A 25,986-nucleotide genomic window follows, 5' to 3' on the forward strand; every position below is an offset into this window, starting at 1 on the left:
GTTGTGGAGATTCTGGGCTGGGCCGGAAAGGGCTCTGAGGTCGCAGACAGGTCCCTCCGCCTGCCTAGTCCCGTCTTGGGGGTTGGGGGTGTCTCGGAGCATGCAAGGAGCTGGAGCTCGTATGAGGAGCCTGCACATGGTGCCTGCCAAACAGGCCCTGTGGCTCTGATTTCTTTCGTCCTTCACGGACACGGTTAGCAGGGAATTGATTTGGGGTTTTTGTTTCTGGTAGAGACAATAGAAGCCTAAGGACCTGAACAAGGGGAAAGGGCAGTCCAGGGGCAAGGAGACCAAGTTGGCAGGGAAGATCGGCCGCTGCCTGCTCGCAGCCCACTCGCCCGCGTCCTCAGTTGCGCCCAGGCCCACGTGGCCGGATCGCCAGCGACTCTTCTCCTGGGACCCCGTCGCACATTTGCTATCCTGCTCCTTCCATCACCCCCTCCCCAGCTGGACCCCTCGGCAGCCCTCAGTGCCTGGATCACGGCCCCTGGGAGAAAGAGACAAACCAGGGGCCCTCTCAACACGGGGCGCAGAGCACACCAGGTGCCCCACGTTAGGGCTCCCCGTGGGTACCCCCAGAGCCGCGGCCACCTCCACCGTTCCCCGCTGTGCGACCCTCGCTGCGACCGCGGCACCCTGCAAGGGGTCGCGGGGCGTGGGTGGAGAGGATGCGGTCGCGCGGCCAAAGCACGCAGTAGCCTCGCCACACCTTGGCGCCAACACCCCGGAACGCCGCGACCCCGCCCCTGCCCCGCCCCTTCCTCCCCGAAGCCCCGCCCCCTCGTGCGGACCCCCCCCCCCCCTCCCGGGCCCGCCCCTTCCTCCCGCGGACCCGCCCCTCTCCGGCCATGCCGCGCGCGCCCCGGTGCCGCGCCGTGCGCGCCCTGCTGCGGGGCCGCTACCGAGAGGTGTTGTCCTTGGTCTCCTTCCTGCGGCGCCTGGGGCCCCAGGGCCGGCGGCTCGTGCGGCGTGGGGACCCAACGGCGTTCCGCGCGCTGGTGGCCCAGTGCCTGGTGTGCGTGCCCTGGGACGCGCGGCCGCCCCCCGTCGCCCCGTCCTTCCGCCAGGTGGGCTGCCCCGGGAACCCGGCTCGGGCCTGCCGGGGCGGGAGAGGGAGGGCGGCGCGCTCAGGCCCCCGGGGCCTCGGTCCGCAGGGCTTCAGGACCCGTACCCCCGCAGGTGTCCTGCCTGAAGGAGCTGGTGGCCAGGGTGGTGCAGAGGCTCTGCGAGCGCGGCGCCAGGAACGTGCTGGCTTTCGGCTTCGCGCTGCTGGACGGAGCCCGCGGCGGGCCGCCCGTGGCCTTCACGACCAGCGTGCGCAGCTACCAGCCCAATACGGTAACGGAGACTCTGCGTGGCAGCGGCGCATGGGGGCTGCTGCTGCGCCGCGTGGGCGACGATGTGCTCACCCACCTGCTCACGCGCTGCGCGCTCTACCTGCTGGTGGCCCCGAGCTGCGCCTACCAGGTGTGTGGGCCTCCGCTCTACGACCTCTGCGTCCCCGCCGCGGCTCGGCCCCTCGCGTCCCGCGGCCACAGTCCTGGGACGCGGATGGACCTCAGACCCACGCGCCAGGCCTGGAATTCTGGCGCAAGGCGGCGTCGGGGCAGATCCGGGAACAGTCCGCCTCCGGCCAAGAGGCCCAGGCGCCGCGTGACGCCAGAGCCGGAGCGCGGGACCAACAGGCCTTCTGCCCAGGCCCACCTGGGCGGGGCCCACGGGCCGGGTGACAGCAAACCTGGCGCAGTGACACCTGTCAGGGCCGCTGCGGAAGCTGCCTCGTGGGAGGGAGGGCCCCCTGGGACTCGTCTCTCCTCCCCGGCCGCACAGCCATCTCAGGGGCCCCAGGGAGCACCCCATCACCCAGCGCACCCTGAGACCAAGCATTTCCTCTACTGCTCGGGGGGCAGGGAGCGGCTGCGCCCCTCCTTCCTGCTCAGCGCCCTGCCACCTAGCCTGACCGGGGCCCGGAAACTCGTGGAGACCATCTTTCTGGGCTCCGAGCCCCGGAGGCCAGGGGCTGCCCGCATGACGCGCCGCCTGCCCGCGCGCTACTGGCGGATGAGGCCCCTGTTCCGGGAGCTGCTTGGGAACCACGCGCGGTGCCCGCATGGTGCGCTTCTCAGGACCCACTGCCCGCTTCGGGCTGCGGCCCCCAGGGAGGCGCCTAGCGACCAGGCGTGCAGAGGAGTGGGCGTGTGCCCTTCGGAGAGGCCCGCGGCAGCCCCCGAGGAGAAGGCGGACCCGCGGCGCCTGGTGCAGCTCCTCGGCCGGCACAGTAGCCCCTGGCAGGTGTATGCTTTCCTGCGGGCCTGCCTGTGCTGGCTGGTGCCCGCTGCGCTCTGGGGCTCCAGGCACAACCAGCGCCGCTTCTTGAGGAACGTGAAGAAGTTCATCTCTCTGGGAAAGCACGCCAAGCTCTCGCTGCAGGAGCTGACGTGGAAGATGCGAGTGCAGGACTGCACCTGGCTGCGCGGGAGCCCAGGTGAGCAGCCCAGGTGAGCAGGTGCCTGGCTGGCCCTGCAGGCCCCTCCCTCCCAACCTTCCCCATGCACCTGGCTTCGGACTTGAGGTGGGGGCTCCATCCTCCACCCCTGATCCCTCGCATCCCATTTACATAAAACTTGGAGGCGCTGATGGACTCAGGCAGGAGCTGGGGACACGCAGTGAGCAGATGTGGGGACACAGGTCCAGCCACCGGCCACCCTCCCTGCCCTCCCCGGTGGGAAGCAGCAACAAGGACAGACCCTGGGTTTTTGCCATTTGACCTCCCCCAAGCTCCCAAAACATCTGAGACTTCTAGGTGAAAGAAGATTGCAGAGCCCTCTAGTAGAGCCAAGGTTACCACCTGGGATATCCATTTCAGTCTCTAGCGGTGGCGGCTTAAAATATGCCCGGGCTCATCTCCAAAGATGGTGATTATAATGGCCTCGGATGGGGGCCGGGGGCACACCCTTTCCAGTTCCCCAAGAGGCTCTGGGGCCAGGTGATGGCAGGCAGAGGGGCAACCTCCCAGTAACTCGGGTTTGTAAGGTTATTATTATTTTTTTAATTGTGGGGAAACAACGTACAGCCTGAGATCCTCCCTCCTAGCAAACGGTTAAGTGTGCAGGAAGCATTGCAGAGGGTAAGCACCGTGTTGCACAGCACACGTCTAGAACTTCGCACCTGCCATGCCTCTACGCCCGGAACCAGCCGCTCCCTTCCCGGTGCTGCCACGTGGCTGAGCTTCCAAGGTTCGCACCGGTGGACAGGATGCTACAGGACCTGCGCTCAGGCTGACGCTCACTTAGTGGAGAGAGTTGAGCTGCGTGGCGCTGTCCCTGGCTTCACACGGGGACTGCCATGCCTCTGCGCACTGCACGCAGGAAGGAGCTGCTGCTTTCCCCGGTGACTGGGGCCCAGCCCCTGGACCTCCCTGTGTCCTTGCACACTCGAGCTGTGGCCCTGGCCGTCTGCTCCTTCCCTTGGCCATGGCCATGCCCGTTGCCCATTGGGCTGATTACGTGACACTTAGAGACCAAGGCTGTCTAAGCATGGCTCTCGTGGTCACCTTTTCCGCCCTCCCCTGCTGGGACACCCCTTCCCCTGTGCAGACCATCAGTTCGGGCAGGGGCTCGGTGCACAGCACCCGGGCCTTTGCCTCTGGCAAGCCAGCCTCGACCAATGTCCTGCCTGCCACTCTGCCCTCTGACTCCCGTCAGAAACCCGTCCCCATCCCCGGAGGCCAGACTGCTGGGCCGTCCACATCGTCAGCCCGGGGTCACTAGGTGTCACAGAATGGATTCCTGATGGAAACTGGGGAGGTGCCCCCCCACGGCCTGTCCCCACGGCCCACGTCGGGCTGGTGGCAGCCCTTATTCCCTCACCCCGGGCACACGTGGCTCTTGCGTGGGCTGTGCTGTCATCTGGTCCCATCGACTTATGTGCGCCCCCACAACGGTCTGAACGGCGGCCCCTTGACCTTCAGAGTGGAGTCCTCTGTCTCAGGAGGGTCCTCAGTGGGCTCTACAGGCCGCGGATGGGCCTCAGGGCCGTGTCCCCCATCGTCAGGGTCCCCGGCGTTCCTGCCTGACTTCTCGGGGCTATTGGCCGTGTTTCCCTCTTGGCTCTGTCTTAGCCGCATCCCAGCTCTGCCTGTGTCTGCACCTGTCCAGTTTCAGTCGCTTCTAAGTTTCTAGTTTCTTCTACGCTTTCTGCTTAGATCAGCAAGTCGTTGAGCTGTGTGTGATCTTTCCTACTGACTTGTGACTCAGTTGTGTGGTGGTCTGTGTGCAGGATCCCGGCGGTATGGGGCTGGGCAGACGTGCGTGTCCCTTGGGCGTCTGCAGGCCTGTGGCCGGTTGCCATGTTCACGCCGCCCGAGACCCCTGTGCCCCTCCTGAGGGCGAGATGCTCAGGGGAGCACCGTCTTCCTCAAGGGCGGGCTTGTCCCTTCCATCCTGTTCCGACGGGATTTACGTCGGGTTTTATGAGGTGTGTGCGCATTTTAGAAGTTTTATCTCCCTCATGCCCTGTTGTGCCCGTTACATGAACGTCGGTTCTGGTGCCGCCAAGCGGCACGCCAGCTTTCTCCTGGTGGGTGTCGGTGTCCAGCCTTCCCAGAGCCCCGCGGTTGGGGCCCGGCCCAGCAGCGGCTGGTGTTTTATCTTCCGTCCAGTCTGTTGATCTTTGCCACTAACCCGGAGAATCGGACTTCTTTCCTCGACTGCAGACGTGTCTGAAGCCCCTTTCATCTTCCTTCCGGTTTGTCTGCCTTTCCCGTTTCCGGGGTCCCGTGCGCCTCTCCCACTCCACCCTCCTTCCCGGTTTGCCCCCCGGTGGCGGTTAGGAGCTGCTGGCTATGCGGCTCTCAGGGTCCCTTGTCCTGAGCAACATGAGGGCCTGATGCAGTTTCCCACGACCTTGGTTACGCCCCAAGATAGAGGTCGTGTTGTGCTCTGTGGTCAGTGTTCTTTGAGCTCTGTCCGCTGCCCTTTTCTTCCCTCCCCCCTCACCATTCTGTCCTCTACCCCAGCCCAGCCTCTGGGTCCTCTTCCTGCTCCTTCACGGTTTCTTCCATGTCTGTTATTCGTGGTGAAGCCCCTGGTTCCGTGTGTGCCGTGGTCTCTGTGGCAGCCTGGTGACCCCTTCTCATGACCTTTCCGAGTGCACAGAATAAAATACACAGGGATGCAGAGGACAGTTTTGGGCTGTGGGGCGTGTCCCCAGCCCCGTGTCAGTGCTCGCAGCCCCCCCCGCCTGTTCCCAGCTGTGCAGCGTCTGGCGGCCCTTAGCTCCTGCGTGGTCCAGCCTGGGAAGCCACAGGCGTTTCTAGATCCCACTGCCCAGTGGTGAGGCGGCTGAGTGGCTGTGTCCCCATCTGGAGAGCGTGTCTCTGCTTCTCCATCCCGCTTGTAACCCAGGACTGATGACGAAGCCCCGGGCTCTCTGTCCAGTAGAAATATAACGTGACTGCATGTGTAATTTAAACGTTCCGGTAGCCACATTACAAAGTAGGAAAGGAAACGTGAAACTAATAAGGCCCGACACATCCAGAGTGCTCTCACTTCCCGTAATGGGCAGATGCATCGTTAATGGCATGCATCCCTCCTCTGGCTGAGGATTGTGCTCCCTGCACCTCAGTCCCCACCTGCCCATTTCCAGCGGCCGGTGTGGCTGCGATGGGCAGCTGGGTGGACACTGTGTCTGTACCTTTCCCGTTTCAGGGGCTCGCTGTGTCCCCGCCGCGGAGCACCGTCGGAGAGAGGAGATCCTGGCCAGGTTCCTGTGCTGGTTGATGGGCACGTACGTGGTTGAGCTGCTCAGGTCGTTTTTTTACGTCACGGAAACCACGTTTCAGAAGAACCGGCTCTTCTTCTATCGGAAGAGCGTCTGGAGCCAATTACAGAGCATAGGAATCAGGTGTCTTGGTCAATGCCGCTCGCTCGTGGTTTTTCCTGTGTGTGCAGATGACAGCCCTGCGTCCTGCCCGCCCAGCCGGCCGCAGGACCCCTGGGGGTCCCACGCTGGGGGTCCCATGCTGGGCACAGACTCCCGGGGCCCCCCTTTGTTTACCTGTGACGTCAGAGTTTGGGCTGCCTGGGGTCCAGGCTCTCGAAAGTGGAAGAAGTTTGTACTGAATGGAACCAACCTCGCAGACAGGTCGTTGGCTTGATCCAGGCATATGGGTCGGATTCTCTTTTAATTCACATGGAATGAGTGGGGCTGTCTCATCAGTGGACGGCGTGCGGGCAGGGTCTGGGGACATGCGTGCTTCGGGAAGCAGGACCCCGAGGCAGTTCCTTCCAGCTTGACTTGCCTGAGTGGCTGCTAGGCTTGTCACAGGCTGTTTATGTCCCTCTGAAGGATCGTGCTGAACGCAGGCTGGATCAGGATCCCGTCCGGGATGGTCTGCCAGCCTGAAAGACAAGCTGTGCTTCTCCGCACCCTGGGCTGGCTGACGCAACCAGTGTCCTCACAGGGCTTGGCAAGGCCCCGAAAGTGGTGAGGTCAGGGCTCCTGGGCTGCATCCTGCATTTGGGTCAAACCCGTGCCCTGAGTCAGGACATCTCCTGCAGAGGGAGCTGGACTGGGCCTGTGTCCTCCTGCATCTGGGAGACGGTCTGGGGGCCTTTATCGTAGGTTGAGGTAATAGTGCAGCCTGTTTAATAATTTAAACATTTCATGGCACCTGATCCAGAGTAGCTCTTGAGACTCCTTGTGGGGCCTGTGGAAGCTGTCGCCCTGTCTGGTGGGCATTTGAGTCCCCAGGGTGGGCTGGGCTTGCATACTGCCCTTCCCTCCTGGGGCCGTCAGCCCCTGCCTGTGGGTGGTGTTGGGGGAAAGGCTGCAGGTCATGGGTGACAGGGAGCTGGTGGGTCCATGGAGAGAGGGTTCTGTTCCTCTAGGGGCTGCACCAGTCACCACCTGCCCCGCCCTCCGCCCTTGCCTGAAGGTCCTGGCTGCCCCCACCTGTGCCTCCCAGGGCTCTGTGCTGGAGGGAACCAGGTGTCCTGGCACCTACCGTGGAAGGGTGCTCCTTCAGGTGGCCGGCCACAGCATCCTGGGTTGCTGGGGGCCTGGCTCTGCCAACTTGAGGAGCCTGGCCGTTCTCTGGCAGGCTTACCCGCCCTGGACTTCTCGCGTACCTGGCGAGCTGCAGCCCACGAGCTTCTCCGTTTCAGACAACACTTCACGCGTGTGCATCTCCGAGAACTGTCAGCAGCAGACGTCCGAAGACACCAGGAAGCCAGAGCGGCTCTCCTGACGTCCAGACTCCGCTTCCTCCCCAAGCCCAGTGGGCTACGGCCAATTGTGAACATGGACTACGTGCTGGGAGCCAGAACGTTCCGCAGAGACAAGAAGGTCAGCGCTGTTGTTTCATTTCTAAGTCAAGTGCATGGAACCCCCAGCTGGGTGTGGAGGTGGACAGGAGGCCAAGAGGAGGGTCTGCAACACGGCAGGCCCACAGGGGGGCAGAGCACCGTTGACGGGGCCGGGTGCCCCAGTGTAGACAAGGAGCTCATAGGAAGCCCAGTCCTGCAAGGTGCTAGACGGCCTCTGAGAACCCCGGTTCTCATGACACGGCTGCCCACACCGGGCCCCGGCTTCTGGAGCCGCTGCAGGGGCTCTGTGCGCTTCGGGAGCCGAGCACAGGAAGGACCCGTTATCACCTGCCGCCAGCCTGCTGGGGCTCCAGCGACCCGCAGGACCTTACCTCTGGGATTAGCACCCCCCGAGGACCTCACCCCTGTGATTAGCACCCCCCCATAGGACCTCACCCCCGTGATTAGCACCCACCCCTGCAGGATCTCAGCCCTGTGATTAACAGCCTCCCGCCCCCCGCAGGACCTCGCCCCCGTGGTTAGCACCCACCCCCGCAGGACCTCACCCCTGTGATTAACAGTCTCCCCCCCCCCCCCCCCGCAGGATCTCACCCCTGTGATTAGCACCCACCCCCTGCAGGATCTCACCCCTGTGATTAACAGCCTCCCGCCCCCCGCAGGACCTCGCCCCCGTGGTTAGCACCCACCCCTGCAGGATCTCACCCCTGTGATTAACAGCCTCCCCCACCCCCCGCAGGATCTCGCCCCTGTGGTTAGCACCGCCCCCCGCAGGACCTCACCCCCGTGATTAGCACCCACCCCTGCAGGATCTCAGCCCTGTGATTAACAGCCCCCCCCCCGCAGGATCTCGCCTCCTGTGGTTAGCACCACCCCCCGCAGGACCTCACCCCCGTGATTAGCACCCACCCCTGCAGGATCTCAGCCCTGTGATTAACAGCCCCCCCCCCCCCGCAGGATCTCGCCTCCTGTGGTTAGCACCACCCCCCGCAGGACCTCACCCCCGTGATTAGCACCCACCCCTGCAGGATCTCAGCCCTGTGATTAACAGCCCCCCCCCCCCCCGCAGGATCTCGCCTCCTGTGGTTAGCACCACCCCCCGCAGGACCTCACCCCCGTGATTAGCACCCACCCCTGCAGGATCTCAGCCCTGTGATTAACAGCCCCCCCCCCCGCAGGATCTCACCCCCGTGATTAGCACCCACCCCTGCAGGATCTCACCCCTGTGATTAACAGCCCCCCCCCCCCGCAGGATCTTGCCTCCTGTGGTTAGCACCCACCCCCACAGGATCTCACCCCCATGGTTAGCACCACCCCCTGCAGGATCTCACCCCCGTGGTTAGCACCCCCCTGCAGGATCTCACCCCCCTGGTTAGTAACCCCCCGCAGGATCTCACCCCTGTGATTAACAGCCCCCCCCCCTGCAGGATCTCGCCTCCTGTGGTTAGCACCACCCCCCCGCAGGATCTCACCCCCGTGGTTAGCACCCCCCCACAGGACCTCACCCCCGTGGTTAGCACCTCCCAACATGTCCCCTTCCACGGCATCTCTGTCACCAGAGCTCTGACCCCTTTCTAGTGGCTCCATAGCGTGTTTGGGGGTGATTTTGCTGTTGGGATGCCCCCAAATAAGAAAGCAGGGCTGTCGATGTTGGCTGGGGGCCTGGTGGGGTCTGCGAGTGAAGAGGAGTTCCTCCTGCGTGTCCTGCCCCGTCTGTGGTGGGGGCTCAGTAGCTGGAGAACGCGGACACCTGGGGCTAGCTGCAGTTTCTGTACATCCTGTACCGGATCCCTGGGAGACCTGGGGCCTGGGGGTGTGGGAGGATCGGCCGTCGGGCCCTTCCGGAGTCTGGGGGATGCTGGGTGGGCGAGGGGAGGCGCAGAGGCAGGGAGCTGTTCCCGGGGGCCCGGGAGGTAGGGTGGGAGGTCTGCCGCAGGCCCCCATTTGATGGGCGTCGTCTGAGGGTGCGGCCCCGGTCGTGGGCCAGCTTTACAGGTCCAGCACCTCACCTCACAAGTGAAGACGCTGTTCAGCGTGCTGAACTATGAGCGGGCCCGGCGCCCCAGCCTCCTGGGGGCCTCCGTGCTGGGCATGGATGACATCCACAGGGCCTGGCGCGCCTTCGTGCTGCGCATGCGGGCCCGGGACCCGGCGCCCCAGCTGTACTTTGTCAAGGTGGGTGCCCGGTTCCGGCCCCCACCCCACACCCAAGTGAGCCAGCTGGCCACGTCCGGCCTACGGGAGCAGCCCCCCCACCAGCTGGCCGTGCACCGTGGGCCTGGCTGGAGCAGGGGGCGGGAGTGCTGGCCTTCAGCCCCAAAAATTCGAGTTTGCCCGAATGGGGCGTCGCTTGGGGAAGCCACATCACATCTCCAGGTGTAGGGAGGGATGCAGGCCTGCCCCGGGGTGCTGAGCCTGGGGGCCGTGGGTCAGGTGTGTGTGGCAGGGACAGGGGGACAGTGGGGGTGCAGGGTGTCTCAGGTCCTCCCGCGTCTGGTTCCCCTGAGTTCGGTAACAGCAGGTCAGGACCGGCAGTACCAGGGACCCTGGGGGCAGCCCGTAAACAGCACATCCATTCCCACATAGGTGGATGTGACCGGGGCGTATGATGCCCTCCCCCAGGACAGGCTGGTAGAGGTGATTGCCAACGTGATCAGGCCTCAAGAAAATACCTACTGCGTGCGTCAGTATGCCATGGTCCGGAGAACCGCCCAGGGACACGTCCGGAAGTCCTTCAAGAGACACGTAAGAGCCCCGGGGGTGTGTGTTCCGTGATGAGGGTGTCTGCGGTGTGGACATGTCCGTGACGTGGGTGCCTCTGCCCAGTCTGTGGGTGCTGAGCTGCACTCCGTCTGCCCCCAGACCCGGAAAGCGCCTCACACTCTCCTTCCTGTCTGTTCGAGTCCTCTCGTCCTGGGGCCACTGCCTCCCGCTGTCCGTTTGCAGAGGCCCCCCTGGCCCGTGGTCGTGCAGGGGGCTCAGTGTGCCCCATGGGCCAGCGCAAGGGAGAGGGGAGGGCCCAGGATAGCTGGGCCTCACTCGCCGCCCCTGCCCACGCAGCAGAGCTGAGAGTCTGGGGTCACCACCGCCCCTGGAGGCCAGGGCTGGGAAAGGACGAGTGGCCTGGTCAGCACGCGGCAGTTCCCTACCAGCTGTCTGAGCGCCCAGGCCCCCAGGGCAGCACCGTGCTGTGGGGAAGCGGAAGGCTGCCGAGGGGAAGGAGCCGACCCAGTTCTCAGGAGAGCCCACGTGACCACCTCTGGGGCGAGGCTCAGATGAGTGTGGCATGCAAATCCTGAGTCTGCAGCGAAATGCAGTTTTGCCCGTGTGGACACAGACGGCAGCCACCACCGGGTTTGAGATGTAGAAAATCACAGGTGCCCACGAGACCCCTCTGCCCCTCTCCGGGGTGTCCCCAGCTCCGACGTCACTCATGCGGACCCAGGTACCTGTCTCGAATTCCACGAGCGTGACATCAGGCAGAACGTGCCCTTCTTGTCTGGTTTCCCCTGCTCCCCCGCAAGTCTGAGACGCGGCCAGGTGGCGGGTAGCAGCTCTTAGCTCTCCTTGTCGTGGTCCGAGTTCTGTGGCATCAGCGCTGCCCAGCGGGGCTCTGCTTTCTGCTGGGCGGGCATTCGCCTGACGGGCCATCCGTGAGCCGAGCGCTCTCGTTTCTGTTGGGGGTGTTGCTGGGGGGGCCGTTCGTGTTGGGGGACGGTGCCCGCCCACGCTGCCACGTGTGCCCCGCCGCAGGGCCCGGCCGAGCTCGTGCCCACAGCGTCCCGGGCGCGGCACTGCTCTGGGGCCCAGTGTCCCTGCGACGCGTGCACGCTGAGCGCCCTGCACAAAGTGGCCACTTGTGAGGTGCCCGTTGAGGTCAGCTCCCCGCTTGTGATGAGCCACGTGCCGTTTGTCACGGATTCCTCGGGGATCTTCACGTGTCTGGTGCCAGTCCTTGGTCCGAGGGACTGTCTCTGCCTTTTTGGTCACAAACGGGGTCTTTCGATGAACAGAAGTTTTTCACTTTAATGGAGCCAGTTAGGCAGGGGTTCGGGCCTGACGGCGTCCGTCCAGCTGCAACGCTGTCTGTCCCCTGCCGTGGCGACGCCATTCTGCGTTTCCGTGAGAATAGCCCCTGTGCTCGGGCTCCGTCCACGGAGCTCATTTCCGGGACCTAGTGTGGCAGCTTGTTCACGGTCTTGGTTTCTCTCTGCGTCTGTTCTGCACACGGACTCCGGCCACACTCGCGTTCTCGTCTGACCAGCTGTTAAAGCCATTTCTTGGATTCTTCAGCTCACCGAACCTGCTCTTCAGTTCTCGAATCCCATGTGAATTTTCTCAGACTCCAGCCTCTGGTTCATCTTTCCTTTTTTTCTTTGTTTTACTATGTTGTTTATTGTTTTTTCTTTGTTGATTTTTAAATCCTGGCAACTCAGTAGCAGCCTTTTCTGCTGTTGTTTCACTTGTGGTGACCCCCCCACCCCCCCGTTCATTTCCATGAGATGCCAGTCTTCTGAAGAAAAATTTTAAAGCAAAGATTTTGCATGATACTGGCTTTCTCCACGGGAGAATCTCTCCCCTGACGGTGGGAGCGGTGGATCACTTTGATCAGACAGGGCTGGTATTAGACCACCGCCACCCCCACCCCCCACGCTCCCCTGAGAGCCCCCCTCACGGCCTCTGCAGCAGCGCCCAGCAACCCCCTGCAGCACCTGATGCTCAGAGTTGGTGGGACTAGGGAAGAGGTTGCAGTTTGGGCTCATTTCTCTGCTGTCCCCTCCTCCCCAGACCAGCCCCGCCATCCTGGCTGCTTGGGTGGCCGTGACCCCCACTGCCTTCTGCTCGGGCTCCATCTACCACGGTGAATGGACAGGCCTCAGGAGGGGTCTCGGGAAGGCGGGCCCCCCCCAAAGCCTGGGACCCCCAGCGGCTTTCCTCAGATGTCATCTGTCGTCAGGGGAGTGACCAGGTGGACGGTTCCTGTGCGCTGTGGTCCTGACCTGCTCCCGGTGCCATACCCTCCCATTCCCGGACGGCACCTGCCCATTCCAGATGCGGACAAGGTCTCCCGTGACGTGACTTCTGCTCACCGGGCCTGGGCTGCGCACCTCTCACCCCCTTCTCTGTGCCAGCAGGTGTCCACCTTCGCAGACCTCCCACCGTACATGAGACAGTTTGTGGAGCGTCTGCAAGAGACAAGCTCACTGAGGGACGCTGTGGTCATCGAGCAGGTGGGGATCAGGCACGGGGCTCACCGCCGGGAGGGGCGAGCACGCGGGTGGCGGTCACCGTCTGGCTGGAAGGGCCCGGGTGCAGCCTCTTCGCGAACCACGCCGCCAGATTCCCTGCTGCAGTCCGGCTGCGTCCTCGTGATTTGCTAGAGACGTCCTCTCCCTCGGTTTTGATAGTGAGGCCCAAAGAAAACATGCCCCCTCCCTTTAGGAGGACAAGTTGGATTTGCCCTGTATCCCCAGCTGGGACGACCATCTAGTGGGAAACCCATTTTCTTGCATGTAAGTGGGGGCCGTTTCTGAGTGCAGGGCCCTCGGTGATGGGTCAGTCCCCCACGGTTCTGTGGCCTCTTGCAGACCCAGTTCTAGGGACAAGCCGGTCCACCCACTGAGGCTCTGAGACGTGCAGACCCGTGTCCTCCAGCTGCCGGCTTGCCACCAGCTGCTGCGGGACACACTGGCACTGCTGTCTGGGCCGGCGTCCACAGGCTCAAGCCCGGCCAGAGCCGCGGACCGCCCAGCATGGCATCAGAGTGGTTCCCCCGCCCGCCCACACCTCCGTTTGCTCTTCCAGAGCTCCTCTCTGAACGAAACCAGCAGCGGCCTTTTCCACCTCTTCCTGCGCCTGGTGCACAACCACGTCATAAGGATCGGGGGCAAGTGAGTCGGGGTCCTTGGCACCTCCTGTCGTCACCTCCAGACCCTCTGCAGGCTCTGCGGCCACTCGGCTCCCAGGGTTCAGGAAGTCCTTTGGCATTTAAATGCCGACAGATGATTTTTTTGTTTATACACACAAAACAGGACTTCTCTGGGTGAGCCCCTGCATGAGGACCCCAGTGTGTGTCTGATGAGAGCGGTGGTCCTGGGGGTTCAGGCTCACAGCCAAGGTCGTTAGAAGTCAGCTTGGAATGTGGGCACCTTCCCTGGGATCACTCCCTATGCTCTAGGAATCAGAAGTTTTTTAATTAAAGGATGTATTGTTATTGTGTTATAAAGAATTACAGCACTCATTAAATGTAGGTCTGTTCCAAATATAAAATAATGTCTGCATCCTGAACAACGCTCCTGATGAGTGCACAGTGGCTGAGTCTGCACCAAGGCGCCATGCCGCTCAGTGGCGCCCGTGTCAAAAGAGAACTTCCTCCATGGAAAAGGCCACACCTGTGACCCCGACACCTCCCCCAGAGCGGCACCACCCACTTCTCTGCCTGCTGTGACCTTTATAAAAATGGGTCAGGCCCATGTGGACAGTCGCATGTGTAAACTGACACCTGGCAGGGCTTCACGGGAGCACAAGACAAACCTCGGTTCACATACCCTCCCGTGTGTGTGGCGTGTGTGCACCTGTACGTGGTCTGTGGTCTGCGTGTGTGGTCTGCGTGTCTGTCTGTGGTGTGCGTGCGTGGTCTCCATGCGTGTGTGGTCTATGTGCGTGATCTGCATGCGGTGTGTCCATGCATGCATGGTCTGTGCGTGGTCTGTGTACGTGGTCTGCGTTTGTGTCTGTGGTCTGTGTGCATGATCAGCATGTATCTGTGTCTGTGTATGTGGTCTCTGTGTGTATGTGGTCTGCGTGTGGTGTGTCTCCATGCATGCGTGGTCTGTGCATGGTCTGTGTATGTGGTCTGTGTGTCTGTGGTCTACATGTGTGGTCTGCGTGTGGTGAGTCTCTGTGCTGTGTGGTCTGTATGTGTGGTCTGCATATGTGGTCTGTGTGTGTGGTCTGCGTGTGTGGTCTGCATGTCTGTGTGGTCTGCGTGCAGTGTGTCTCCATGCATGCGTGGTGTGCATGTGTGGTCTCCATGCGTGTGTGGTCTATGTGCGTGGTCTGCATGCGGTGTGTCTCCATGCATGCATGGTCTGTGCGTGGTCTGTGTACGTGGTCTGCGTTTGTGTCTGTGGTCTGTGTGCATGATCAGCATGTATCTGTGTCTGTGTATGTGGTCTGTGTGTGTGTGTGTGTGGTCTGCGTGTGGTGTGTCTCCATGCATGCGTGGTCTGTGCGTGGTCTGTGTATGTGGTCTGTGTGTCTGTGGTCTGCGTGCAGTGTGTCTCCATGTGTGTGTGGTCTATACATGGTCCGTGTGTGTGTCTGTGGTCTGCATGTGTGGTCTGTGTGTGGTGTGTCTCCATGCATGCGTGATCTGTGTGTGGTCTGTGTATGTGGTCTGTGTGTGTGTCTGTGGTCTGTGTGTGGTGTGTCTCCATGCGTGTGTGGTCTGCATGTCTGTGTGGTCTGCGTGCAGTGTGTCTCCATGCATGCGTGGTCTGTGCATGGTCTGTGTATGTAGTCTGTGTGTGTGTCTGTGGTCTGCATGTGTGGTCTGCGTGTGGTGTGTGTGCTGTGTGGTCTGCATATGTGGTCTGTGTATGTGGTCTACGTGTGTGTGTGTGGTCTGCGTGTGTGGTCTGCATGTCTGTGTGGTCTGCGTGACCTTTATAAAAATGGGTCCATGCATGCGTGGTGTGCGTGCGTGGTCTCCATGCGTGTGTAGTCTATGTGCATGGTCTGTGTGCGGTATGTCTCCATGCATGCATGGTCCACGTGCGTGGTCTGCACGCACGTGTGTCTGTAACGCGAGGTCTGCCGGGGCCTGCTTCTACCCGTGTCCTACCCCCCAGGTCATATGTCCAGTGCCAGGGGATCCCTCAGGGCTCCATCCTGTCCACGCTGCTGTGCAGTCTGTGCTATGGGGACATGGAGAGCAGGTTGTTTCCTGGAATCCAGCAGGACGGGTATGGATCCCTCATGGGGGGTGTGTGTGTGGACTAGCTTGTGCCCCACCTTGCGTCTCGGGTCCTCGGTGTGTGGACGGTGCCATACTCGTGGCTTTGTGTCAGGTCACGTGGGAGGTAGTGAGCGGGTCTTGAGTGTAGGCGTAGAAGCGGCAGCTGGCATGACCAGGGCCTGAGCGCGTTTCCACGGGCTTCGGACCCACGGCTGCACCCCCGCCCGTGCGTCCCCGGCTGCAGCCACGTCCCATGAGGAGTGTAAGCCTTTGTCTAGATTCCTTGCAGAAAGTTACTTTATCCTTGTCCTCGTGAACTAGGATATTTAAGGTTCTTGGACGTTCGGGCCCTTTTGCTGCAGCACCCGGCGCATCTGTCCCCTTGCAGGGTGCTCCTGCGTCTGGTGGACGACTTCCTGCTGGTCACGCCTCACCTGACGCAAGCGCAGGCCTTTCTCAGGTGAGGCCCCCACGCGCGCGTCTCCACGGCACTCCTGATGCCCATGAGCAGCTGACCTGACTCGCCGCGGGGTAACATTTCCCCCCTCGCGAGATGAATCTACATTTAAGGGCGTCCTATGCAGGCTGCTGTGTGGACGGTGGCCCTAGGGCACACCCACTGGACTCTCGGTCCCTCTGAGCCCTGGGACTCCCCCGCGGGCAGGCTTGGGGCGACGGGTTTGTCCAAGGACAGCCAGCAACTAGAGCAAACACCCCTCGGTTTATGACTTTCTCCTTCCCTGGAAAAGCACACTTGAAAGGAAGACTCCTGGGGCCTGGGAGGGATGGCGCTGAGGACCCCACGTGCCCAATTTAATTCTGGCAAAATAACCAACCCCCATGTGGCCCCCAGGCCTCGTAGCACCATCCTCTAGCAACCAGGCAGACGTCCCTCCCACGTGGCCTACGGGAAGAAAGGGGAGCCTCACGAGCTCGCTCGTGGCCTCGTTTCTGTTCCCGCTTGTGCAGCGCGTGCCCCAACTTCCAAGGGGCCTCTGGGGAGGCAGCCCAGTCCCCAGGGCAGCACCCACGCCCGCCGCCGTGCCCGTGGCTCCGGCTCAGCGCCTGTGGCCGTGGCACTGAATGAGCCCCCGGCGGTGTCCCCCTCTCCTCCCGGTGGCTGACTTGGTCTCTCTGCTTCAGGACGCTGGTCAGGGGCGTTCCTGAATACGGCTGCACGGCCAACTTGCAGAAGACAGCAGTAAACTTCCCCGTGGAGGACATTGCCCCGGGCAGCGCGGCCCCCCTGCAGCTGCCGGCCCACTCCCTGTTCCCGTGGTGTGGCTTGCTGCTGGACACCCGGACCCTGGAGGTGTCCTGCGACTACTCCAGGTGAGTGCGCCCGCGAGTGGACGTTCCCGTCTCCGCGTGTGACGGGTGGGTCACACGTCAGGGGTGCCCAGCGTCCAGTCCAGACGGGGGTGGCAACACATCCTCCTTGGGATTGAGCGCACTCACTAGGCGAGCAGTTTTCTGGGCTTTTTTGGTAAGAGGAATTTGTGCCGGAGATTTGGGGGGTCACTGGTGTGTTCCGCAGGGACACTGTGTAGATCTGAGGTCAGAGGTTTGGGGACCTGCTGGACACAAGCTCCTTAGGACGGGGGCAACCCCGAATCGCCCACTGTGGCCTCCCTGGGGAGCAGGGCTGTGGTGCACGGCGCCTGCCGTGGATGCGGTACGTGGGACCCTGTCCTGGTGAGCTTGGGCTGTGCGAACAATACCGCAGACCAACGGCTCGCCGGACTTTCTGTTCTCACTTCGTGGAGGCTGTGAGTCCGAGATCCGCCTGTGGGCAGGGTTGGTTCTCCTCGTGGTGTTCATCGTGGTCTCCCTGTGTCCTCACGTCCTTCTGCGTTCAGGCATGTCTGGCGTCTCTCTTCCTCCAAGGACATCAGTGCTGTTGGGTCAGGGCCCACTATGACCTTAGTCTTAATTGCTTCTTACAGACCCTGTTCCCACACACAGTCACATGGGTTAGGGCTGTAACATGTGGGCTTGGGGACTCAGTGCAGCCCCTCATGGCCAGTTTCCCCTGAGCCTGAGAGCCCCCAGCCCAACCTCGGGCTTGGCCCAGACACAGCTCAGGACAGACGTGGATGCAGGAACCTGCTCTTGTATGAACACGAAATACTGATTCCACAGTCGTGCTGGAGGGTGGGTCTTCCCTTCGCTAGTCAGGGACTCCACTGTCCTGGCTTGAACGCTCCCAGTTTGTTTCCATGGTGCGCTTTCCGCTCTCCCAGCCCGCTTTGCTGCCCCCACCTCCCCATATGGATCCACGTCTGTGCTTCCGCGTGCGAAGCCCAGGCCCCTTTCCTGCCCCTGCCACCCACCGCCCCCATCTTTGGTTGGTCTCATCCTTGGGACTCGACTCTGACTCCCCAGCTTCCAGCCCTCCCTTGCCGTCCGGCCCCGACCACACCTGTTGGTCATGAACGGCCCACCCACCACCGTCTGCTCCCCAAGAAGCTGTGGCCGTTTGGGGGACAGGGACCGCCATTCCAGGTGACTCTGGCTGGGTGATGACAATGCCCGAGAGCGCGTGGGCAGCCATGCTTCCACAGGACCTCTCAGCACGAGCCTGTTCATGGGTGCAGCCCTAGGGCTCAGCTGCGGAGGCAGAGGCGCCTGGAACCCCACAAGGTGTCCTGTGCAGGGGGAGGAGTGAGCACGAGGGGGAGGAGACACGAGGGGCAGGAGAACCGTCCTGGAAAGGACAGTGGCGAGGCGGGCTTGTCTTGGGGACTTCCGAGTCCTCCCCAAACCCCAGCTCAGGCAAGATGGCCAGAGTGCCGGGGCTGCCCTCGCGAGCATGAGCGAGTTTGCCGTGCTGCGCGGGTGGGAGTGAGGGGAGGACACCTGGTTGAGAAAACCAACTAGGAGCAGCCAGCGCACCTCAAGCTTTGTGTCACGGCGCACCCAGGAGCGAGTTCTGGGCGTGCTCGGGAACAAAACAGCAGGGACAGAGCAGGAGGACTCAGAAAACAGGTGGATGAAAGTCCTCTGACCTGGCGCAGGGGAGGAGTGAGCAGGACTGGCAGACCGGAAAGGAAGCAGCGAGCGGCTCTGAGCACCTAGGAGCCTGAAGCCTGCGGGCAGACGGTAGCCGTGTCTCTAAGCACGAGTGGCCTCGCCAAGCCCGGTAGGTGGGGCCCGCTGCCACTTCTCAGATGTGTCCTTTCGGCGCAGACGAGGGACCTGCCCCCGGTCACCCAGCTGCATGGGACGCAGGATTCAAACCCGGGCCTGGCTCCAGGACCTCCTTTCCGTGCACTGAGCTCTGCAGAGGTTGGACACGGAGGCTTGTAGTGATGCTGCGGTGGATGCCGCCAGGGAGGAGAGGGGGCAGCGTGTGGAGGGGATTCCGCCAGGCTCTGCCCACCGGCCAGAGAAGCCCCCGTCCCAGGCGCCCACGCTCCCGTCAGGCCCGGGCACGTGGGCACGTTTCTGAGCGCTAGGCAAACGCAGCGACTTCTCTGGAAAGCAGCAAATTTGTACTAAAGTTCTTGAAACATTCATACATTTTCCCAGTAACTGCACTTCCAAAAATCTGTCCTCAGGGAACAAAAATCACGGACATCATCAGAGATTTTGCTTGACTGTTTGTTTGGGCAGCTAACGAAACCCACCTCTGCGGCCGGGTGGATGTCATGCCTCACCCGGAAGAAACTGTATTCTGCCCTTGAAATTGCTGTCAAAAAACACTCAATGAGATGAAAAGTTGCTTTCGAGGTTAGCGTGTTTGAAGCTGGTGCTGAGGAATACCTCCCCGGCCACAGACTACACGGGTCACGGGGGCATTTCGGGTGCGTAGGTGCCGGGATGCGGCGTGGTTGGGGCGCCCACTGGTGTTGCTGGTGCTGAGCGGGCGACTCTCCTCCCACTTCCCGTGTCTTACGTGTTTCCCACCTTGAGACCATGTCAGCCTCGTCCACAGGGTCAGACTGTGGGTGGGGCGGCCTCCTCCTGCGAGAAGCCCTCCGGGCTGTGGCCTGAAGGCCCTGTGTGGCCAGAGCTGCCCCGCTGAGCCTGAGGAGACCCCACCCAGCTCGGACCCTCTCCCAGGAAGGCACCCAGTCAGGCGTGTGTTGGCCGTGTGATCAACGCATTTGGTTGAATCCCGTAGATTTTATTGGTGCTCTGTGCTGTTTGTCACTAACAAATGAACGTGTACGTGACCCAGACTGACCCAGATGTGTGTGGTGCGTGAGGGCCGCACCCCGTCTGAGTCCCCCGTGCTCTCTGCTCCCACCGCCTGTGGCCCGGGCGTGGGCGGACGCACACCTGTGATGTGAGGTGTGATCAGGGTGCAGATTTGACAGCGTGGGCGGGCGGGCGGGCAGGCTGGCTGCCGCCAGGAGGACTCGCAGCTCAGGGCCTCCTGCTCTGTCCCGCAGCTACGCCCAGACCTCCATCCGCTCGAGCCTCACCTTCAGCCAGGGCGCCAAGCCCGGGAGGAACATGCGGCGCAAGCTGTTTGCGGTCTTGCGGCTAAAGTGCTGCGCTTTGTTTCTGGATCTGCAGGTGAGCGCACGGCCGGCAGGTGCCCGCGGGCCAACTCGTACCCGCGCGGCCTGTGTGGTTTACGGCACGCGTGCGCCAAGCATACAGGTGTTTGTGTGCGTGCACGTGTGTGCGTGCGTGTGTAAGCATGTGCACGGATGCGAATGCCCTCCCCCCCGCCTGAGCCCCTCATTCCGGGCGCCGGGCGCCTCCCCACGGTGGGGTCCAAGGCGTTGGGGCTCAGCCCTGGAGCTGCTTGGCGCCCGCCTCCTCGCCCCTCCCTGCCTGTCCTTCCCACCAGCAGCCCCTGCCGCCACCACCCAGGGCCGCTGCCTTCTGCCTCCCTTTGACCTGGTGATGAAGTAAGACAGAAGTCTAAAATCCAGATGTATTTGCGGCGTTTCTCTTTCTTTGTGACCCAGGTGAACAGCGTCCACACGGTTTATACAAACGTTTACAAGATATTCCTGCTGCAGGCCTACAGGTGGGTTCCCCGGCCACACGGCCACAGCCACAGGCCCACCGTGTCCCCAGCCCTCCCTCGGCCTGGGAGAGCGCCCTGCCCTCCCGTGTCCCAGCTTATAAGGATGAGGTATTTGCCAAGTTTTCAGCCGCGGACGCTGCAGCTTCGTGTGTGTGTGCGTACATACACCTCGCGTGGGCGGGGGTGTCCGTCTTGTCACCAGGCAGTGGTGGGTGGCCAGCGTGGCCTGGGGTGTCCCCACTCCTGAGCACTGACCCAGGACCTCGCAGGGGCCGGGGACACGAGGCAGGTGCGGGCAGCCCGCGTGTGGGGGTGGAAGGCAGACACCACAGGGCTTGGGTCCCCGAGAGCAGAGGATCAGGCGGGTACAGGTGAGGGTCGTGGCCCTCTGATGTCCCCCAGAAAGGGGTGGTGGGATGTGGCCCCCAAACAGCCCAGCAGCCATTCCCTCCCCACTAATGGGAACGTCTGAGGCCCCGTGTGCTTCTGGAACGTTCTCAGCCCCTGGATGGCTCCGGGTCGCCCTGCTGAGGACGGGCGTGGCTGGGCAGCCGTGGGGCCCTCTGGTGCTTGTCCCTTCCTACAGCTCTTGGGGGAGGGGTCCCTTCCACCTCAGGCCGTGTTGGCCGCGGGGACACAAAGCCGGGCTTTGCCCTGGTTCACAAGGGAGACCTGCCCCCCGGCCACTCAGGGGAGCTGCTAACTTGCAGTCACAGTCAGGACAGATGGACACGTGAGCCGTGGGGCGGACAAGGGGCCAGGCATCCGTGTAGGGCCTGGGCGAGTCTGTGTGACCTGGAGTGGTGCGTGCGCTGTTTCCAAACCTGCCTCTGGTCTCCACAGGTGGGGGAGTACTTCCCGCCTCAGTAGGGTTATCGTGCGTGTGAAGGCAGGTTGCTGGCAGGGTGACACACGGGCACATTACTCCAGAAGGGGTGCGGGTGGTCGGTGAGGCCAGGGGCATGAGGTACCTGGGGAGGGGCTGTCGTGCGGTCCCGTGCACATGCGGTCACATAGGGACACGTGTGCACACGCGTGTGGACCATGAACGTGCCACGTGTGCACATGCACTCACATGCATGCACACAGACACATGGGGACATGTGCACACGTGAACATGCACACAGGGACATGTGCACACACAGACACATGTGTGCACACACAGATGCATGGGGACACATGCACACGCGAACATGCACACACACGGACGTGCACACACAGACACGTGTGCACACAGAGACACATGGGGACACGTGCACACGCGAACATGCACACACAGGGACACGTGCACACACACATGCGTGCACACACATGCGTGCACGCGTCCCAGCCAGGGGGCTCTCCTCTCACAAAGCATCCCTTCGCCAGGTTCCACGCGTGTGTGCTCCAGTTCCCGTTCAACCAGCCAGTGAGGAAGAACCCCTCCTTCTTCCTCCGTGTCATCTCGGACACCGCGTCACACTGCTACTCCCACCTGAAAGCCAGGAACACAGGTGTGCGTGGGTGGGAACCTGGGCACGGCGGGGGGGGTTTTGAGGGGTCCCCTGTAGTGCAGCGAATGCGCGGGATGCTCCCCTGCACGCTTCCAACACAGCTCGGCTGTGCGCTCGGGGAGCTCCCCTGTCAGGCTTGGGCATGTTGGCGCCCCTCCCCTTGGGGCCCTCGGCCTCGTGCACAAATGCAGGCCAGCAGTGGGGAGGGGGCTGTGCCCCACGCCCGTCCCCAGCCCGGCCTTCCCCCCGCGTGTCCCCGTCCCCACTCCCCACAGCTCCGTCCCGCAAGCACCTGGCCGGTCTGCAGCTCGGGCGATGCTGTGTCCCTAGGGTCCTGGTTACTTCCGTTTTGTGGGAGTTGCTTCTGAGAAGGGGAACAAAGCTCCAGCCTTCATGGATCCCCAAGCCTGTGTTGGGGCTGACCTTGAAACAAAATTGCCCGTCTGCCCCCCAGCCTCTGCCCCTGCTCCTGGGCTCGTGGGGGGTGGGGCAGGGACCCCAGGCAGCATCGGGCACATTGGAGCATGTGGTCTTTCTGGGCGGGGCCTTAGCCTGTCCTTGTGTCCCCCCAGGGATGTCCCTGGGGGCCAAGGGCGCCTCCGGCCCGTTTCCTTCTGAGGCCGCACGGTGGCTGTGCTTCCACGCCTTCCTGCTCAAGCTGGCCCGTCACGGGGGCACCTACAGGTGTCTTCTGGGGGCTCTCCGGGCAGGTAAGTGTGAGCACCCCTTTGTGCAGGTGCAGGGCCCTGTCCTGCTATGTGCGTGCCTGAGCAGTGTCTGGGCTCCCCCGTGTCTGAATGGCGGTGGGTGGGTCCAGGAGCCCCCAAGGGATGGGGTGCAGGTGCCCTGGGGTCGCGGGCTCTCTCAGCCCAGAGCCTGGCACGCCCGCCCGGTCACTCTACCTCTGCACACCTCACCTCCTGTCTGTGGGGAGAGGCCAAGGCCCTGCTCCCTCCACCCCGCTAGCCTGGGTGTCCTCTACACCCCCAACCCAAGTCCCCAGGCCTCTGCCCTGGCAGCCCCTACACGGGCAGAGGGACCCCCAGCAGCAAGTCCCTCCTGCCCGCCGCACCAGGCACCCGGAGCCTGGCCTGCAGGCAGGCGCTCAGTGCATAGACTTCGCCTGCCTGGCCCTCAGCGGAGTCCCGAGGCCATGGTGAAGGTCGGCTTCGTCCCGGGCATTCTGATGTCACTCGTCCTCTTACAGCCAAAGCACACCTATGCCGGCAGCTCCCGAGGGTGACGCTGGCCGCCCTGGAGGCAGCGGCTGACCCCGGCCTGACCGCAGACTTCAAGACCATTTTGGACTGACGACTGGCCCTCCCAGCCCAGAGTGGCCTCCAGGGCCCCTGAGCCCCAGTCTGTGTGCCTTCACGCGGTGGGATGGGTTGGTTCACCTTCAGGTCTCAGCCCTTTCTCCCCTGAGACCCTGAGACTTGAGCTGCTGGCCGGCGCCCCCAGCAGAAGTCAGCCCCCATGTCCTCGGGGAGGAGAGCCCACCCAGCACCCTCTTGTGATCGGGGTTGTGTCCTTCAGCCACTGGCCGCCAGGAGGGGGCAGGCAGGAGCACCAGGCTGGCGTGTCCAGTCTGTCTGGACCTTTGTCACCCCCGCTGGGGACTGCCCCAGTCTGCACACGTGTCCCTGAGCGTGCTCGGTAGTGGGTGTGGCTCTTTCCCACTACCTGTCCAGGCCTGCACTGTCCCCGCCCGCCCCTGGCCGTCCCCGCGCCGCATCCAAAGTCTGTGTCCCGTTGAGCTTTTCCCAGAAGCTAAGGTCCAGTCAGCTGTTCTAGACCCATCCCCGCCCATCCTTGGGACCTCGCCCTGTGCCCCCCACACCCCGCTCTGGCCTCCTGGAGCCTGAGTGTCTGGCCCACCCCACCTGCCGCCACCCCCACTTCTGACTCTTCCCCGCTGGTCCCTGCTCTGCACACAGTGGCCCTGGGTCATCCTGGTGGCACTCCTCTGCATGGCCTCCCCCACTGGACCTGCTGCCCCCGGTAACTCCTGGGGAGCCATGGAAGGAACACGCCAAGCCTTTGCTCTTAGAGGCTTCCATTTTCCCATGTTTGTATTAAAACGCATCCTGCGTGAGGCATGCATACCATTTTCCATAATTACACCCGCGCCTGTGTCCACACGTGATGTGCGGGGTCCTTGGCCTGGGGGGGATCCCAGGGGTCTTCCTGGGGCAGGGATGTGAGGACGGGAGGGGGAATTGGGAAAGGGCACCCCCCCAGGGCAGGTGCAGCTGGGCAGTGGGCCAGAAGGCCCTGCCTAGCACCCACCCTGTCTACAGCTAACTCTGGCCCTACTGTGGACTCTGGAAGGGTGTGGGCAGCAAGGGCCTGAGGCCCAGAACACTGGATTCCCTCCTAAGCACATTTCTCTGGCTTCACAGTGTCCAGGTGATCTCCTTCTGGAGAGTTCCTTGGAGTGGGCAGTGGGGGCGTGATACAGGGGTTTGGGAGGTAGGTGGTAGCTCGCTGCCCCACGTCCAGCCCTGCCCACCCCCCACCGCCCCGGGCTGTTGGTCTCCTGCTTCTGTGTTCTGGACCTGGGCAGGTGGATGTGCCTGCCCACCTGCACCCATCTGTCCCCTCCATCACCTGGGGACTCCCAGGGATGGCCCTGCCCCTCCCCCATGCTGCATCCTGACCACGGTAGGGTTGCTTCATTCCTGTTTAGCTGAACTCCGGCGCCGTGCTCGTGGCGAGCAGACGCCTCGGCAGCAGCACTTGGGCCTGGAGCAGGTGTGGGGATGGGCTCTGCAGGCGGAGCTGCTTGAGCGGGGCAGCCGGCGGGGATCCTGCTCTCGCACCTGGGAGCCCCCCAGGCTGGGGGACAGCAGAGGCCGCAGCAAGGGCCAGGTTTGGGTGTGGTACTCAGGGTCACAGGTCGCGGCTCTGGCGGGGGCTAGATTGAGGATCTCGGGGACTGAGGCCCCACAGGTTGTGGCAAGAGGGGGTCAGCCTGATTGGGCAGCAGAAGGGTGGCCCCGACAACTTTTTGGGAGAGGCAGGGGGCTCACGGGTGACCTGGGAGATGAGATGGCAGATGTCAGCCTAAGCTGTTTTGGGGGCTTGAACAGCAAAGGTGTCCCCCCCGCCAACAGACTTCTGCTTCAGCAAATCTGGGGAAGGGCCTGGGGTTCGCACTTCTAGGGAGTTCCAGGTGCTGCTGGTGGGGTGGGGGACCCCACGCTGAGAACCCTTCCCCCGCAGGGAGGATGGGCTGTCCTGAGCAGCGGCCCCAGGGACGCAGCAGACAGTGGTGACTCCAAGGTCAGGGTTAGGAGCTTGGAGGTGGGTAGAGGACAAGGTTGTGGGGGACGGCCACCAGGGAAGTGGCCAAAGTTCGTGGAGGGTCAAGAGGCCCGCTTAGGGCCCTTGGCCTCCCTGGCCAGAGCCTCACCTAGTAGCCCCTTTGAGGTGCCCCGGACAGAATGTGCTGTGCATGCAGCTGCAGGCTTTGTCAGGATGACAGGCCGAGCTCTGCCCTGGCTTGGTCGTGGTTGAGGATGAGCCCATGTGCGGGGGACACTTGCATACCCATCCAGACCACCAGCCGGGGCTGTGGTGTGCATGGGGGGGCCATGCAGGGTGCTGGACAGACGTCCTTGAGCAAGTGGGAAGACCTGGAAGGATGCACAAAGAGCAGGAGGGGAGCAGCCCAAAGGGGGTGTAGCCTGTGAAGAAAGGGCCCCGTCAGGGAGCTGGCCGTCTGCCCTGTCCCCTGTGATAGCGGGAAGGCTTCCTTCCGGGATGTCTCTGATGGGGCCACATGACGTGTGGCGGGATGCCATCCAGTGTGCCTTGGATGGGGGTGGTGCTAATGCAGCCGAAATTTTCAGGGCGCAAGTGCATCTCCTGTCAGGGTTTATGGATATTGCCTTGTTTACTGTTGCTGTGCAGAATGTCCCAGGGACTGAGCTGACACGTTTATGGCAGACCCAAGTCCACGGAGCGGGCCATAAAGGCACCCGAGCTGAGCAGTGCAGAACTAGGCCCCGCCCAACCCACATGCCAGCCCGGCTGCAGTGGTGCCCGCGCTGTCATAACCAGAGGGAGGACTGACCTGCCCTGCTGGGGCCGACAGAACCGCGGGGACACCGCCGGGACCCCACACCAGGCGCCCGAGCTGACCCACCATTGGCTCCCGCCTGCTCACATGCCCACGGGCCCGTTCCTGGCATTTCCATCACAGACCAGACCCTAGAG

The 25,986-nt window shown here is 62.8% G+C and overlaps 1 protein-coding gene across 1 annotated transcript; it reads left to right on the top strand.

Moving 5' to 3' along the window:
• The first annotated feature begins 848 nt into the window (after nucleotides 1-848).
• On the top strand, nucleotides 849-23,824 carry TERT (telomerase reverse transcriptase). The gene is made up of 16 exons (XM_045863892.2): nucleotides 849-1,067; nucleotides 1,180-2,485; nucleotides 5,709-5,904; nucleotides 7,167-7,347; nucleotides 9,321-9,500; nucleotides 9,912-10,070; nucleotides 12,461-12,556; nucleotides 13,131-13,216; nucleotides 15,179-15,292; nucleotides 15,674-15,745; nucleotides 16,429-16,617; nucleotides 19,683-19,809; nucleotides 20,211-20,272; nucleotides 21,641-21,765; nucleotides 22,338-22,475; nucleotides 22,973-23,824. Exons 1-16 carry the CDS (start codon nucleotides 849-851, stop codon nucleotides 23,074-23,076), a joined length of 3,354 nt encoding a protein of 1,117 aa, XP_045719848.1. The 3' UTR covers nucleotides 23,077-23,824.
• Nucleotides 23,825-25,986: the final 2,162 nt, after the last annotated feature.

Source organism: Mirounga angustirostris, unplaced genomic scaffold, assembly GCF_029215605.1.
Source record: "Mirounga angustirostris isolate CCGP_5_RB_7025 unplaced genomic scaffold, mMirAng1.0.hap1 SCAF_7, whole genome shotgun sequence".
NCBI classification, from domain to species: Eukaryota; Metazoa; Chordata; class Mammalia; order Carnivora; family Phocidae; genus Mirounga; species Mirounga angustirostris.